Genomic DNA, 17,303 nt, shown 5'->3' on the forward strand with positions numbered 1-17,303 from the left:
TCAGGCGAAGGTGTTGTTTCCGCGGGTTTGAATGCGGTAGCGAACATAAAATGCGACTGTACTCGTCAAGTGCCATCTCTCTCGCTGCTTGCTGCTAAGGTTGCGGCTGTAGGTGTTGTATTTGACGATATCCTGGTTCATGTCATCCACTTTGTCCATCAGTAGCTGCAGACTCTTCTCCACGTGGTTAGTGCTGGAGAGGTTGAGCACCTCGTGCTTGTCAGCCACCATTGACTTCTCCTCCAGCTCCCACATGAGCACGTTGATAAGATAGGAGTTCTTGAACACGATGGGCACCTCTTCGAACATGTTGTGCTCAGATCCAATGTTGGCCTTCTTAAAGCCCTCAGGTGTAATGTCCTTCTCCCAGATCTCCATAAGCTTAGGGGTCAGCCTGCAGGCCTTGAGGGACAGGGAGCCTTGGGCAGTCTTTATAGGGTCATAGATGAGCACTACCGACTCCTCAATGTCGCGCTGGTACTTGAACTGTTTGTCGACCAGTCCCTGGCTAATGTAGGAGCCATTATGGGTGGACTGGTACCAGCCCACATGCAGATGGTCTATGTTGACGTGGCGCAGAGAACGCATAAACTCCATCTGGTATTGGACTTCATCAAACTTTGCCTCATCCGCCTGGGGTTGGGGTTGGCCCGGTTGGGGTTGGGGTTGGGGTTGAGGGAAAGGGAAACAGTTGGTGATCTCAAGGCAGTCATCCACCACCAGGCCTAACAGGACACCCTGGACCTCCTCACCACCCTGCATCTCCTGGTGTTTGATGATCTTCAGCACCACCAGTCCCTCGATCTGGATCTGCTTGATAGGAGAGCCCAGGGTTCCACCAGCAGAGCTCCCAGGCCTTGAGGTTGATCTGGATTCTTTTCGTGTAGTCATTGCAGTATTAATTTTGACAGCAGATTAACACTGGTGTGCATGCAGCTATATAAACCATTATAGAAAATAGACGACCATATATAGACAATAGACATAACCATATATAGACATAACCATAGAGAGAGAGGAAGTGAGACCATATATTGACAATAGACATAACCATAGACAATAAAGAGAGAGGAAGGGTGCATCCACACATGAGATGCTAGTTGACGCTCGGAAGTCGGAAGTCCCATCCACTCCCATGTTTTAAAAAAGCCGGAAAGACCGTCCCGATGCGCGTCTGAAGGGCATACCCGGGTTCCGCTTTTCATTGAGTACCGGCCAGAAATGGCCGGAACCGGAACAAGGGCTTGCGACCCTAGCGTCAACTTGCATCTCATGTGTGGATCCACCCACCCACCCACAGAGGGGGAAACAGACAAGAGAGGGGGAATAGACATACAGTTTGACATTCAGCAACCCTTGCTGTGTTACAGTGTAAATATAAGCCTAGCCAGATGAGATATTATTCATTAAAATAATCAGATTTTTTCCCCAGATATAGAAACCCAACTTAATTTCTTAACCAGACTTTTGATGGGTTGTATGAAAGACAAGTTGAAGCTGTCACAAAGTGGCCTAAACAAGTCGGATCATGTTGATCTCATATCCACATGCAGACGGTGTGGCTGACCCTATTACAGTAGCCTAAATCAAGTAGGCTTCAGCAGGGGTATAGTGGTTTGACTCAAATCTCTGATGACAGTAACAGGTTGTCTGTGAACATGTTGACCTCTGCAGTCCAAGAGTTTCAATGCAAGGAATGTTACAGTTTGTCAGGTTGTGTAATCATGTAAATAACTGTTCCTATTGACATTGTTTCTGACTGGTACATTGCACTGACTGGAGACAAAGTCAGATGAGGTGACATAGCCAGGCAAGGCAGTGGTGCAAAGTAACTAAGTACATTCACTCAAGTACTGCACTTAAGTACAATTTTGAGGTATTCTTTTTACCTTACTGGAGCAATTTAAATTTTCAGCACTTACTTCTACTCCACTACATCTCTGATCAGATTTCGATTATTATAAAAAATAAAACATACATCAACCACTTCAGACCTATGTATGCTTTGGCTATTTGAAAATAACTGATCTACAAGCTCACAACGTGTCGCTTAGCGACGTGTTGTGAACTTGCAGATCTGCTATTTTCAAAGGATATTATACATTTGGAAACTTGTGAAAAGGGACATTGTGCATAATGGCTACTTTTACTTTTAGTACTTAAGTATATTTTGATGCCAATACTTTTGTACTTTTACTCAACTACATTTTGAATTCAGGTACTTTTTCCAAGTACTTTTTTCCACCACTGAGGCAAGGCCACAATTGTATAACTGGAGTTGGCAGAATATTAGCTAGAGCAGTGGTTCTCAACCAGTGGTCTGGGGACCACCGGTGGTCCTTGAGGGGGTCCCCAGCAAAAGGCGTTCACACATTTTCACCCATATTGTATACGTTGGCTATTCAAAAATAGCAGATATAGAGATCTGCAATTTTTGAACATTTTAGAAAAATCCATGAAAGTGTTTGGAGAATTTCGTATAATTTTGCATTTTTTAACACAAATCTTCTCTTCTGGGGGTCCCTGGCACAAAATATTTTCAGATGGGGGTCTGCGCCCAAATGTATATCAATTTAGGGGTCCTTGGCATGAAAAAGGTTGAAAACCACTGAGCCTAGAGGCTCAGTGTTGTTTGGCTGCTTTCGGGCCAGCAGGTGTCGCTGTAACAAAACCCTCCATGCTTTACTCTGCAGACAGACAGACAAAGAGAGAGAAGTTAGTAGTGTCCGCTGCTTGAACACCATCAACAACAACAACAACAAGGCAAAATGACAGACCGCGGAACAAACTTCAAATTATGTAGATTCTTAAAGATCGTCGTCTGTAGCTTGCTGTTCATTATCGTGGTGTTGTTCATGGTCATCACCATCAGGACACTGTCACTGGATGTAAACGTTGGACTCCAGCTCGCTCACTGGGAGAAGACCGACCACCTGTCCGCAGACATCAGCCAGCGCCAGAGAGAAGAACTTCTCGCTCTTTTTAAAGGTGATTTGAGTTCACTTTTGCATCTTGACTCAGTGGAAATACAACAAAGTGGCTAACGTAACGTAACGTTACTGTGTGCACTCGTTGACCTGTGTTTCAGACGGCGATCGGTTCCAGCGTTGTTGCCAGATATCAAGGGAGACATAAGCAACTAAATAAGTCTATATTTTTAAAAAAAAGCCCAAAAGAAGCCGCATGAGCGTCGAATATTTGAAAATAGCCGATCTATAAGCTCACATCGGCTTTTTTCAAAATAAATCTTGAAACTAAAAAAACATTTTGAATATTTTTTTTAAATAACACAAATCTGGTACAGGGCAGGGGTCACTAAATACTTTTCAGATGGGGGTCCGTGGACATTATGCATATTCATTTGAGGGTCCTTGACGTGAAAATGTTTGATAATAACTGGTTTTAACATTAGGAAACAAGCCCAATTAAGCAACTACACTTAAGAATCAATAGCTCACAACTGCCCGCAACCACCAATATTTACAAGTGACTTTACAGAATAATAAGCCCAAAGTCGCTTATAATAAGCGGACATGGCAACAGTGATTGCTCAGTTCCCATAGCAAATTGCTGTTTCGGTCTGGGTCCAGAGCGGATACGGAAACTGCCTGCAATGTATGTGCACATTACCGGATACAGTAGGCGGGCTTCAGACCGGATCACACCGGTTAATTGGGAATCGAAACTACGCTTTCCACAGGTACTGCAGAAAGTCTGATCAGACGAGGTTAACAACCTGTTCGAGTCCAGAACAGTGCACGAGTGTAACGCCCATCAAAAATAACAGATCTTAAAGCTATCAACGCATAGTTGTGTGACGCGTTGACGGCTTGAAGATCTGTTCTTTTTGGCGAGAGACGTACCGTGGTACTTTCAGAGTAGGATTCAGCCTCCAAGCTGTCATACCAAACTATCGCAGAGGCAGTGGTGGGAAAAGTACTCAAATGTTTTATGCTTGTAAAAGTATCAACACTGTAGAAATACTCTGTTCCAATAAGTAAAAGTACGGAATTCAAAATGTACTTGAGTAAAAGTACAAAAGTATTGGTATCAAAATTAAAGTACCAAAAGTAGAAAGTACTAATTATGCAGAATGTTCCATTTCACACGTTTTGAGATGTATAAAATGTATACAAATTTGAAAATAGCAGATCTACAAGCTCACAATGTGTCGCGGTGCGACGCATTGTGAGCATGTAGATCTGCTATTTTTAAATGGACGAAATATATATATATATATACAGAGCTGAAGTAAAAGTATTGAAAATTGGAAATACTCCAGTAAAGTAAAAAAAATACCTCAAAATTAGTAAAAGTACTTGAGTAAATGTACTTAGTTACTTAACCACTGGGTTTATTATTATGTCCTTATTATTAATAACCATTGCTTTTCAATGTTTGTTGTTCAGAATCGATCCGGATTCCCACCGTGTCCACCTCAGAGACAGAACTCAACACCACCGCACTGCTGGAGTTCAACACTTTCCTGAGGAAAGGTAACGACACAAACCAGCCCTTATTTACAGGGGGTCCGACGGTCATTGCGAGATGGCCTGAACAAGAAACCGACGGTGTTTATGTTTATCCATAGAATTTTCCAGAACAGAGAGATTATATATTTTATACAATTTCTTGTGTAAACAAGAAGCTGTCAGAATATGTCCCCCCTCCAATATCCTCTCCTATACATCCTAATACCTAAAATTTAAGTTGTTGTCTGCACAAATATGCCCATATGGACTTAGTACTGACTCATCATATATCCTGGTCTTGAACTATCGCACAATATCCTGGGCAACACTGACATTATACAACACAGTGCTGATAGTACTGACATCATAGACTAGCCTCAGTACAATGTGTATCAATGAAGGAAGTTAGCATGTTTTATAACTTGTTCATTTCTTTAATCACTTAAACCCTATTTTACTTCATTGTCTGGGGTCCCCCAGGTCTATACTTGTCTTGGTCCCCTCCTTTTTCCCTCTACACCGAAGTGTAGAAATCTCTTCACGGAAAATAGCCAATCTACAATCTCAGAATGCATCGCGTAGTGAGATTGGCTATTTTCGGCGAATGTTCGCCTATTTGTGAGAAGGATCGTTTGCCTTTTATGACAGGCCGAGAATAGAGATGCTAGGGTTCATATGGTGAAGTGTTTGGGCAATCGCAATATGCACAAAAGATAAATAAGTTGAACAGTTTCTGCACGCGTCTCCTCGTTTCAGCCTTTCCAACTATCTTTTCTTCGGACCTGGTCCAGCATGAGATCGTTGCCAACTACAGTCACCTGTTATGGGTGGCAGGTACCCAGCCTCGTCTGGTACCTTACATGCTATTGGCACACATTGACGTAGTTCCTGCGTCCGAGGCTGACGGCTGGGAAGCTCCACCATTTTCTGCTAAGGAGATGGATGGTTTCATTTATGGCAGAGGGACCATTGATGACAAGCACTCTCTTATGGTATGTGTGTGTGTGTGTGTGTGTGTGTGTGTGTATGTGTGTGTGTGTGTGTGTGTGTGTGTGTGTGTGTGTGTGTGTGTGTGTGTGTGTGTGACGATAATTGCGACTAACAATTTAATTGTGTTTTTGGCATTGAACATTGGAACCTATGAATACAATCTTGATTTCTGTTTGGCTTTTAGGCTTTATAATCAAAAACTGCACGGGGCAGATATTACAAATACTTCTAAAAGCTCAGCTTGTAGATCTGCTATTTCTGCTATTTTTTGTAAATGTCAGGGTCCCCACGGTCATGAAATTCCTGGAAATATTTTGAAATAAAAATTTAAAAAATCCAGTACTGGAAAAGGTTTAGAATTGATCAAAGGTCCTGGAATTTATCAAGGGTCCTGGAAAAATATTTGGCTATGCATTGTTTTTGGCTATTGATTTTTTTTAATACAAAATATTTTCATAAACATGTATAACATTACACAAAATATGTAACATAAGTAGTTTTTCGCCGAACGGGCTGTGTAACACCCCATCCGCACTGCCAGCGATGCGACGTGACGCGACGTGACGCGAAGCGAGCGGGCGATGAAATCACATTAAAATACATGTTTTTGAATGAGACCGTCCTGACCTACCGCGAGCGACAACGAACCGTGCAACGACGTCGTCCACCCCTCCTATTTTCGCTCGCAGGGTCACTATGCCCTAATTTTGCACGAAATGTTGAATGAAATTGTACTATTTTATATTCTATGCTTTATTTTTGCTACACTGCCTATCTTTGGGCATTGTACATAGGAGTAAGAGACACATTATTGCGCTGAATGATTGTTTTATAGGCCTGGAAATTGGGCTAAGTATTCTGGAAAAGTTTTGGAAAAGTTTTGGAAATTCATTGCTAAAAATGTGTGGGGACCCTGAAATGTACATTTCAAACATTTTTCAACATGGAATACGATTATGCAAAATGATTGCGATGATCTCAAATAATGGCGATTATGTAATAATTGTGACAGGTGTGTGAGTGTGTCAAATTCCTCATGTGAATACATGCACAGTACATTATTTACATACTGTATATACTGTGTGTACATAATTATGGTATAGTATACTATCATTGTATATAGTACTTGACTAAACAAACAACCAAACAATGTTTTGTTGAATGTCATTCCCATGTCAGTCTACAGAGAATAACACTTCTTTTCCCCCTAGGGAATTCTCCAGGCTCTGGAGTACTTGCTGATGAAAGGCTATAAACCACGCAGGGGCTTTTACATCGGCATGGGGCACGATGAAGAAGTATGTTAACCAACAAAGGCGCACACTAATGTTGAAATTATTTTACCTCTGACATTCAAAATGTCACTTAGAATAGAAATGACATTTAAGTAACACGTGTCTGTATGTCTGGGTAAAGGTGTCAGGTTACCAGGGGGCCATGAACATAGTGCGTTTGCTGAAACAACGCGACGTGCGGCTGTCGTTCGTCCTGGACGAGGGTCTGGCGGTTCTGGATGGAGTCATCAGCGGTGTGGACGGACCCGCCGCTCTGTGAGGAACCATCGCTGACATACATCAACACACCCATTGTTCCAAATTTCCTGTTATTAAGAGCCATGGCGAAACACAGCTTATGTTGTGCAGCCATTGTTACACTGTTTAATCACCCCACTGAAACACAGGTCAGAGCAGGAGATATCCTGAACTTATTGAACTATCATCTTTCAACAAGTAGCAGATACAATCCATTATGATCCCAACAACAACAATAAAAAGAACAAATTAACAAATAAATGTGTGACTTAACTGATTAACAGAATAGAACATCTCTCTCTCTCTCTCTCTCTCTCTCTCTCTCTCTCTCTCTCTCTCTCTCTCTCTCTGTATTTTGCAGGATTGGTGTAAGTGAGAAAGGTCAAGCTACAGTGAAGCTGAGTGTGTCTACATTTCCAGGTCATTCCTCCATGCCTCCCAGGGAGAGCAGCATTGGTATCTTGGCTACAGCTGTGAAAAGGTGCCGCAAGAATCACTTAGAATCAAACCATTCAACCATTCTACAGCAGAGCTTTCCCCCACTGTATCCTCTAGAGGGAGCTGAAAACAAACTTACAGCAGGCAGAAAGCCACTTGGCTCAACTATGCACAACCTTGCCAAGTTGCCTTGTTGTTATTGAGCTGATGGATAAATTAGTAATATCTAAGACTTGTACTGTCTCTTGCTGTGTTCTCAGGCTAGAGGATAACCCCATGCCTAGACTGTTTGGACACGGACCTGAACGTGGAACCTTTGAACATCTGGCTCATAAGGCAAGACACTGCTGCAAACTTGCTACCAGTCATGCGACATCAAACTCTCCTTGCAATATTTTTCATCACCAGTTCTCCTTCTATGATTTAACAGTTCGGGCTTCCACTGAAAGTCATCATGTCGAACCTGTGGCTGTTTTCTCCACTTATTGGCAGGTAATTGAATGTCCACTGGGGGACTAATTAGGTTTAATTAAGCGTAAGTGGAAATAAATTGATAAGAATGTTTCATGTTGCAGAATGATGGAACGAAGACCTGACACCAACGCTTTTGTACGGACCACCACCGCTGTCACCATGTTTAATGCAGGAGTTAAGGTAAGTTTCTACAGCAAAAGTTTATGTACAGGACAAAACGGCAGTGGAAGAAGACACGCTGACAGTGTTCTTGACGCACGTCTGCCTTTTCATGTCGCCTACTTAATTTAAAGATTCGTGTTTGTTAGACGGTCAATCAAGTGACACCAAACATGCATGCACTGCAATACAAGTTTGACATAAAATGAGCGTAGGCTTCTAGGCTACCTTCCTGCGTTGCTCCAACTCATTTGCCGTGGGGCAACGCTCCAAAATATAACCGAGCTCTGAAAGATGCGTCAACAGGTTTTGGAGCCTCCAGTGTGGCTGCAGTCGTTGAAACGATGATAACGCGAGCATCTGACACTCTTGAGTATGTCGGGAACGGGGTGTCCCAAAAACATATATGCATAAAATAAAAGCTATGAAAGAACGACATGGACACATAGTCTACAACGTGTTTCACCCGGAAGGTTTCTGAGAGAAGAAGTGGTTTGGGTCAAATCCAGGTAGTAGTCTATCCAGGTACTGTAGTTCTTCACGGCTTTACAGGTGCTTGTATATTTCTGGGACACAGTACCCCAATAAAATATATTTAGCATTTTGCTGCTCCCTTTTCCTATATATTTTGAATTTATTTTCCCTGCTGTTCATGAAGCGTTTCCATCTTTACCATAAAGGCAAGGTATCAAAACTATTTTCCTTCCTCCACTCAGGTGAATATCCTCCCTTCACTCGCGGAAGCCTTCGTCAATCTGCGTATCCATTCAGCACAGTCGTTAAAAGAGGTGAGATTCAGCCCCTTGGAGACAAAGTTGCGAGCTATAGCACAGGTACAGTAGATTTTGCCCAACTCTGAGATGTGTATGTTGTTCAGATTATGGACCTGATCCAGTCCACTATTGGGGACGAGCGTGTGAAGATAGAGCTCGTGTCAGGATTCGACCCTCTGCCTGTTAGTTCGTATGATGAAACCTCCTTCGGTTACCAGATCATCAAGAAAACTCTGCTCGACATGTTTCCACAAGTAACCGTGGCACCAGGTCAGAACCTTCGTAAATGGGATAGGATTATTTTCACTCTGGTGGAGTGGTGGTTCTATTTCTTACAACCCCTGAGGTAATTTTTTTTAATCCAAAATGTTCAACATGCAGGTATTTGTATTGGGAACACAGACAGCCGTCACTTCAAGGAGCTGACCAATGATATCTATCGCTTTGCCCCCATCTGGCTCAAACCTGGCGATGCTCAGAGGTAAGAATTTTCAAATGGTGTCCAAAGCAGAGTGACAGTTCAATCGACCAAGTCTGTTGCTGTCATTACAACACGTTGCTTTATCTCATCTACTAGATTAGAGGTCGAACAAAGGATAACTTTCCTCTGTTGGTCACAAGAAGACTTCATCACAGTCTTATGATCCAACTGTGTGACCCAGTTTGGTGTTAAAGACGCACTCCCCTCAAATTGTATTTCTTTGTTTGGTTTGTCTAATGTGAAAATCCTGGTAGTTTCTTGCACTCTGTATATCTACAAAGCATTAATATAGAGTTTTACAACAAAAATCTAGTCTTCAGACTAGCATTAACTCATTTAGTGCCACTGGACGTAAAATACGTCCAATGTAATAAGCCCTGTGCCACAGGACGTCAAATACGTCCGAAAAAAATGTTCAGAACCCAAGATATGATGATTTGAAAATGTTCTGCTCCATTCACTTCTTGTTTAACTTCTTACTGAAAAAGGCTGTATCTCGGCTCCTAAGCACTTTTTTTTTACAATGAATTTTGGCTGTGGCACTGAATGTTTTTTTTTTTTACAATGAATTTTGGCCAGTGGCACTGAATGAGTTAATTTGCAGCCAGGGCACGCGACTAAGATGAGGTGCCATCATGTCACACACCAAACGCCATTCGGAGCCTCACTAAATGAATGAGGATATATGCAGGGAAACAAAACAAGCGCTCCCTCGTAGCCTGACACCACCGTGCGTCTTTCATGAGGAAGTGACCCGCTTGTATACAGTATGTACATGCGTATAGTTTCAGAACAGGACAATGAATGGGCCTCAAGCAAGATGTTTTGGAAAACATAACATTTTAGGTATTTGTTTTCCTCAGGATCCACGGCATCAATGAAAGGATTTCTAAGAAGAATTATGAGGAAATTGTCATTTTTTACTTCAATCTGTTCCAAAACTGCGACATTCAGAAGCTTCCTGATCCTCACAACTCTGAACATGACCTGTGACGTCTGGCATCCAAAGACAATGTCTCATTTTCAGGACCAAATATAAGACTAGCATTCTAGCAATGACTTAAAGTGCAGTCAATTTAACCACTCATTTAACCACCATATTTGTCGCCTAGCGTAGCAGAAAATCCTGAAGGGGTCGTCAACTAGTGTCATTTGGTAGCGCGGACATCTTGGTGGGGCATAAACAGGTTGACTTAACCTTGACTCCACCAGTATGTCTGCAGCTACTATGCCACGCCCCCCGTGGTGACAACACGTTGCCAAGCACTATAAACTATGTATTTTCAACTGAAAAAAAGAGTTGATCCCAGAAGCTTTGACACTTTTTTCAGTTGAATCAATGACTTGTCGGAAGGGATCTGCGATGAAGTATAAATTAAGCCTTACACTTCCCCCACTCAATTCCTATACAATAAGAATGTTTGCAATTTGTAAATGAAAGATATGGTTTATCACTATAATGGTTGGCTTCAATGTTTTCTTTAACACTTTGTGTGTAATTCTTTACCTTTGGTAAAAGTTCTGGGTAATCTTAATTGAAAGTATTGACCTTTTTGCTGCTGATGAAATAATATATAATATAATATTGTATAAAGTTAATATATTGAAAATGTGATACTTGAAGTGACTTAACACCCTTTCCCTTCCCCTTTTTGACAATCTGGAAAAGAAATGCACTGTTTGTACTTTTCAGCAATGTCAGTTAGCACAAAATTAGTTTTAGAACTTATGTTCTTTTTGTTTTAGTGACTGACAGAAGGTTAAATAAATAAATGACAACCAGTTTGAAAATGAACTGTGAAACCTTTGACACTGTTTACACTTTTTGAAAACCGTGGTTTTATAAATTTCCATGAGAGATTAAATGGTAGACATGAAATTTTCACTGATGAATGCAATAATTTAAGGTCAAATTGTTGAAATTTGAACAGTCATATCTCCTACGAGCTATTATTTACATTTAAGTATCTTAGGATTTGATTTGTGTTCCATTTGACTTCCCTTTACTTTTAAGTTCCATTTTACTTACAAGGTAAATTGTATTGTATTTGGCTTGTGATGAAATGTTACCATAAACCAGTATTATGAATAAATCATTGCTCTCGTGTATTTCCATTATGCATATCCACAAAAGTATATTCACAGAGTTAATAGCTTGAATTTTCGCTACTAGTGATGTAATCAGGAGGACACATTTACCCACATAGAGAGTGAAAAGATGAAAATTGGAAAAAGAAAAGAGTATCCTAAAACCTCATGCTGCTGGAACATACCACAGGTTTTGATGCATGAACATGCTTTTTATACAAAGAAAGACAATTAAATTACCTTTTACAATCAAACATCTAACTACAGAGTGCAACAATCCACAATAATGTTACACTTTGAAATATTTTCTAAATTAGCTGATCTACAAGCTCACGTGTTGCATCTCGACAAGTGAGCTTTTTTCATAAAGATGAATGGAAAGGATTCTAAAGATCACGGAGTCCTGTTCACTCCCATGTTGTCTGGCAGTTAGGATTCCTGCGTGTGACCTTGCCTCAAGGTGTGTCAGATGATCAGATCCATATCTCTCTTCTTTGTTACCCTTCAGATTGGATAGTAACGTTGAATTACATAATGTAATGTTACATGCACATAACGGCTATGTGCAAAGAGAGGTTTTGTGTTCAGACAGGAGTTCAGAGTCAGACTAGAGGCTACATTTTAAATGTATCTGAGACCATTGATTATAGACTGTACAGACGAGTGCAAAAGGTCCAGTCCATGTAGGACTTCCCTCAGTAAAATAAGGAATACATTATTATCTCATTATCATGTAAAAAGTACCATCTACTGTATGTATATCGATCATCAATAAAATATTCCCTTTTCCTAATGATCAAATGAAACACAAGACGGGTCAAGATCCCACATTTTAGTGAGATTCAGTATAATCAACTCTTGCACAGCTATTAAACCTTCCCTATTAAAGTAATGACAGAAAATGTTCAGGAACTATATACATATTGCAATATGATATGTTTGTTATTGGTGGTGTACGATATATAGGCCCGTAATTGAATACTCTGCAAAGTAAACAGCTGTTTGTAACCCAGTTTAACAGCTGGTTAATGGTAACTCTCACACAGCTCCTTCTGCTTAAGTGTTAAAATCCACCCTTTCACAATATAATGCATCTTTCTTTGCACTGCGGAATGAAATATAATGATTACAACAAGAAAATATGATACTTTTATTGCCACTCAGGACTTACCACCCCCTGGGTGTCCTGTAAGAACTGACAGATTCTTTGATAGTTGACTTTAGTTTAATTGGTCACAGTTCCCATAGTTCTGCACATGGTACATCCTAGGATTGAGAGCAATACTGCAGGTATGAATTATTGTTGTCCTTATAGTTTTGCAAATGTTTTTAATGTTTTGACATACAATACCTCCATTTCTCATCTTTAGGGAAGTGAACAGTAGGAGGAGCAAACATCTGGACTGGCTTCTTTCGTTCATTCAGCATATTCTCACAAATGTCATATCGACACCCACAGTCCCTCCCAGGCAAACATGGTGTGCCTACAGTATCTATAGTATTGATGACATCAATCACAATATCACACATTATTACCACACTCCTACTTAAAGTTTTTATGTAAGGTTGTGGTAATAACATTATTAAAGCTGCAATTCCCCTGACAATCAGTTTTGTCTATCGACTTGCAGATAAACAGGAATCTGATTGGCTAAAGTCATTAATAAAGTCATTAATAAAGACCAGAATTCTCTGAGTTTAAATTGCTAAACACCAAAGTTCTCTGATAGGCAGAGTTTAAATTGCTAATAAACAGCATCTAAAGGCCCTTTTCCACATAGAGACATAAAAACTGTAAATGTGAGCTATGTTAATGACACAATAATCTAGATTTGGTTCTAGCTTTAGCAACAGCTGTTTGATATTCCATGCATTTAGATTCTTGAGAATTATAGGCCTATTTTTGTTAAATATAATGCTGTCCGTTATTAAAATGTATATGTGTCGATATCAACATGCTGCTACAGCCAGGAACAAACTTAAAACATTATTTGATGTCTCTGACCACACCTAGTGTCACTTGGAAATCCTCATATTAATAAGATCAGATCATGGGAGAGTCACAAAAAGCACAACTCCACTGCAGCAGGTTCCTGATCCACTCTGGTTCCTCAGGTGCGGGCATGCTAGCGATGCTATCCAGCAGCAAGCAGCGCCTGAAAGTCAGCGTTTGGCAAGCTTGGTATGACAAACCACACCTGAGCCATCTGTGGCCGTTGTCGCACATGGCTTCTTTGTGGTCAGTGAAAGGCAGCTCCACTCCACACAGGCTGCAGTTCTCTGTGAATGTCTGCTTGCTCATCTTCTTGCGGATGTGACCAATCAGGACCTCGGCGTTCCTGTCATCAGAGTTTTTAGACAGGTAGTCCAACAACCCACACGTGGGTATACGGTTCTTTACATGAGAGCAGATATTCAGGCAGACTTCAGCTAGGACCTTCTCGACATGCTGTTTCACCAGATGGTGCTCAGCACTCTCGATCCAGGCCTGTGCCTTGTCTATCCGCTGGTCTAAGTTCTCATCTTTCACGGGTCTCTCCTGCTTCACCCGTGGCCCTGCTCCTGGTTCCCCCTCCTCCTTCACAGTGCCAAACTCCACATCCTGTGTACCTGTAGCGGCATCCTTGTCATCCTTTATGAAGACCTTACTGGTGTCTTCATGTGTGGGCTTCCACCGATGATCCACAGGCGCCCTCTTCAGAGCCTGGGAGTACATGCGGACGAGGAAGAGCTTGAAGCGCCAAAAGTACGGCTGGTCTGCAGCTTGGATTTTACTGTCAACTTCATCCAGCAAGGGCTGAGGGATGACCTTATCTCGCAGGATTTGCCAGCGCACCAGTTCGAGGAGGTCTGCATACCTGTGCAGGTTCTGTTTGGTTGAGTTCAATATCTGTTTTGCAGCCTCCTCAGGTGTTTGTAAAGCAAAGAGGTTTACCTGATAGCTCCTGTCAGTAACGTGATGGCCGCCAACTAAGCCATCAGTGCTGGCAACAGCCATGTAAGCGCCATTTTGACTCACAGAGATACTTTGCAGCCTCCTGCCTGGCAACAAGTTTAGTGACCTGCCTGGCAACCAGTCTGGTGTCACCAAGTAGTCTCTCTTGAAGATCAGAGTTGATTCGGTGAAAGTGGGGGTCAGTCTCCTCACCGTGCCATCTAAGGAGCAAGTATAGGCAGCTACAGCATGCTCAGTGACTGTAAAAGAGACTATTGGGAGACTATGCAGGCCAGAAACATGGGAATTTTGGACTTTCAGTCCAGCAGGAGAAATCATCAACAAGCACCAGAAGACATAGCAGCCACGTGTCGCAAGCACAAGATTGCCGTTCCTCTTCTCAATCGGGTGGTAGATGGAGACACACTTGATGTGTTCCACAGGAATCTGGTCCTCTTCTTCCCACAGGACCACAGGCTGGCGAAGGGTGACGCATTTCTTCAAGGTATCATTGCAGGCCTGCACTGGTATCACCTTCACAGTCCCAACTTGACTGCCCACTATGAGCGCGTACATCCTGCCGTCTTCATTCTCCGACTCCCACCATGCCAAGCTAGTGGGCTTGGCGACGCCGGATTCAATGATGCAGTGGATTTCGACATCACCACCCTGGACAAATGGCACAATGAACCGCCACAGGACAACGTCACCATTCTCCATCAGGACCGCAAGCATAACCATCTCGACCTCTTTGCACGTGTTTTCATCAAGCACCTTCTTCATCCTGTAGATGCGGGACCACTCCATTCTTACAGGGGTCTGCATTTGGAAACGGCACTGCAGCTCCTGTAGGTTGAAGAGGTTCGACTTGGCTGGCTCGTTCTTTGTGTGCGAGTAGCCGTACGCCTCGAGCCTCTTGCTGTAGAGACTGGTGAGGTCAACCAGATTGAGCCATTGAACGCGTTTGTGACTGCAGTGGATTGTCAGTCTTTGGTCCAGGGTCAGACAAGCAAGGAGGCAGCGACCGTTGCCGTCACAGCCCAGGGGAGACCAACTTGTGTATTTGATGCCCTTGCGGTTCCATATAGAGTTGTTGATGACTCTTTCTGCCTTGAAACGCTGACTCATTGCTGGGTCTGCGTCCGAGCTAAAGTGCTTTCTGGCTGTATCAAGCTCACTGTCTGATCCAACTTTCAATTTGAGAGTCTCTGCGGGCACCAAGATGGAGGTTCTGTGCAGAATCATCTCCTGTTTATTGCTTTGTAAATCACACACCAGCTCCATGAGAGATACAGCACTAGCTGTAGATGCTGCCAGCCTGTGGTCTGCAGCCCACTGCAGCGGCTGAGAGCCGCTTACCGGTGACTTAAGCTTTATGACAGGGTCTCTTTTTACTACTGTCAAAGTAGACGGCAGACTATCGTCCATACATTCAGGTTTAATACTTATGCCGCTTGTTAAGGATCGACTTGCTTCATTTCCTGAAGCACTGGATGCCGCCATTTACACTGGACAGGTGAAACTACAAATTGTAATTGTATATGCCCAGATTATGCCAATACCGGTATATGGAGATCCCTGCAGTCTGTGCAAATTATGTCAGTCAAATTATGATAACATTTCTGTTCTATCTGACGTCACATGATGCCATATATGGAGATCCTCGATGTCAGCGCAAATTGATTATGCCCAAATATGGACATACTGTACAGTCACTGTTTTAACTGTCAAGTCTAGTATATATATGCAGTATATAGTACTCGTGTGTATATATATACCATATATATATATATATATATATATATATATATATATATATATATATATATATATATATATATATATATATAAACAGATAATCGGCTGGTTGTTTAACCACCTGGACCACCTGTTGAAAACCCCTCCTCTAAACCATACAACATATCTGGTCTCACCGCCGTCTTGTACATCTTCCCTTTCATTCTTGCTGATACTTTCCTATCACACATCACACCTGACACTTTTCTCCACCCGTTCCAACCTGCTTGCACTCGTTTCTTCACCTCTTTTCCACACTCTCCATTGTTCTAGAATGTTGACCCTAAGTACTTAAACTCCTCCACCTTCTTTACCTCTACTCCCTGTAACCTCACTGTTCCACACCAATCTACAAGCTCTCAAATTATTGCAATAGCCTACATTTAAGTGTACATTGTACACAAGAACCCATTTCAGTACACTGAAGGAACTGGATTGCAATTGATCATCTTATGTCCTTGCCTACCTTTCAGTGTTGTAAATTTACTAAGTATATTTACTCAAGTACAATTATGAGTTACTTTTAATTTACCTTCCATTTGTTGATACTTTATACTCTATTACATTTTAGAGGCAAATATTGTATTTTGTTTTATTCCACTACAATTATTTGACAGATTGAGTTATTACTTAGCAAATTTTACAAAACACATTAACTGATAAATGATGTGTTATTATAAGTTAAGCTACCCAGCAGCACATAAGATAATTAAAATCAGCCTCATCTTTACCAGCTGCAACATGAAGTGATGAACACATGAACGCATTAATAATTACATTGTGAAATGGACTATTCTCCATGATGAGTACTTTCATGTTTGGTACTGTAAGTATATTTTGATACAAATACTTTTGTACTACTCAAGTAAAATGTGAATGCAGGACTTTCAGTAACAGAATATTTCTACATTGTGGTTTTGCTATTTTATATAAAAGTGGAGTGCTTCCACCACTCCTTGTTCTTCTTGTACACTTGGAAGATACAAATGGATAAATGAACACTGAGGATTTCACTGTGTAGCTGAAAAGAAGTGAACTTGGACACAAACTGTTACCAGAGCAACACAATGGTTGAAAGTTAATGTATCCATTTGTATCTCCGAGAGTGTACAAATGTAACCATAAATGGACCCTTGTATCTCATTTAACTCAGACCCATAAGGG

General features: G+C 41.6%; 3 protein-coding genes across 3 annotated transcripts; 1 reads left to right on the plus strand and 2 right to left on the minus strand.

Moving 5' to 3' along the window:
* On the minus strand, positions 1 to 891 carry LOC308096577 (eukaryotic translation initiation factor 3 subunit H-like; the record flags this gene model as incomplete). The annotated part of the gene is made up of 1 exon (XM_080443994.1): positions 1 to 891. One exon carries the CDS (start codon positions 889 to 891, stop codon positions 1 to 3), a length of 891 nt encoding a protein of 296 aa, XP_080300120.1.
* Positions 892 to 2,708: 1,817 nt separating this feature from the next.
* On the plus strand, positions 2,709 to 11,390 carry LOC308096304 (N-fatty-acyl-amino acid synthase/hydrolase PM20D1.2-like). Its single transcript, XM_080443693.1, has 13 exons — positions 2,709 to 2,988; positions 4,410 to 4,496; positions 5,229 to 5,464; positions 6,674 to 6,760; positions 6,879 to 7,012; positions 7,356 to 7,475; positions 7,693 to 7,768; positions 7,863 to 7,924; positions 8,008 to 8,086; positions 8,782 to 8,853; positions 8,943 to 9,108; positions 9,220 to 9,319; positions 10,183 to 11,390. The coding sequence occupies exons 1-13, from the start codon at positions 2,769 to 2,771 to the stop codon at positions 10,310 to 10,312; spliced, it is 1,569 nt and encodes a 522-aa protein (XP_080299819.1). The 5' UTR covers positions 2,709 to 2,768; the 3' UTR covers positions 10,313 to 11,390.
* Positions 11,391 to 13,451: 2,061 nt separating this feature from the next.
* LOC308096578 (general transcription factor 3C polypeptide 4-like) lies at positions 13,452 to 15,845 on the minus strand (the record flags this gene model as incomplete). Its single annotated transcript, XM_080443995.1, has 1 exon — positions 13,452 to 15,845. The coding sequence occupies one exon, from the start codon at positions 15,843 to 15,845 to the stop codon at positions 13,452 to 13,454; it is 2,394 nt and encodes a 797-aa protein (XP_080300121.1).
* Between the last annotated feature and the right edge of the window lie 1,458 nt (positions 15,846 to 17,303).

This window comes from Gymnoscopelus braueri, assembly GCF_963280865.1.
Source record: "Gymnoscopelus braueri genome assembly, chromosome: 12".
In the NCBI taxonomy this organism is placed as follows: Eukaryota; Metazoa; Chordata; class Actinopteri; order Myctophiformes; family Myctophidae; genus Gymnoscopelus; species Gymnoscopelus braueri.

Excerpts from the sequence above, each read along its gene's own strand:
- LOC308096304 (XM_080443693.1), top strand. The coding sequence starts at position 2,769 with ATGACAGACCGCGGAACAAACTTCAAATTATGTAGATTCTTAAAGATC. Across the intron at positions 8,854-8,942 it reads CAGCACAGTCGTTAAAAGAG|ATTATGGACCTGATCCAGTC; the intron begins GTGAGATTCAGC and ends TATGTTGTTCAG. Across the intron at positions 9,109-9,219 it reads ACAAGTAACCGTGGCACCAG|GTATTTGTATTGGGAACACA; the intron begins GTCAGAACCTTC and ends TTCAACATGCAG.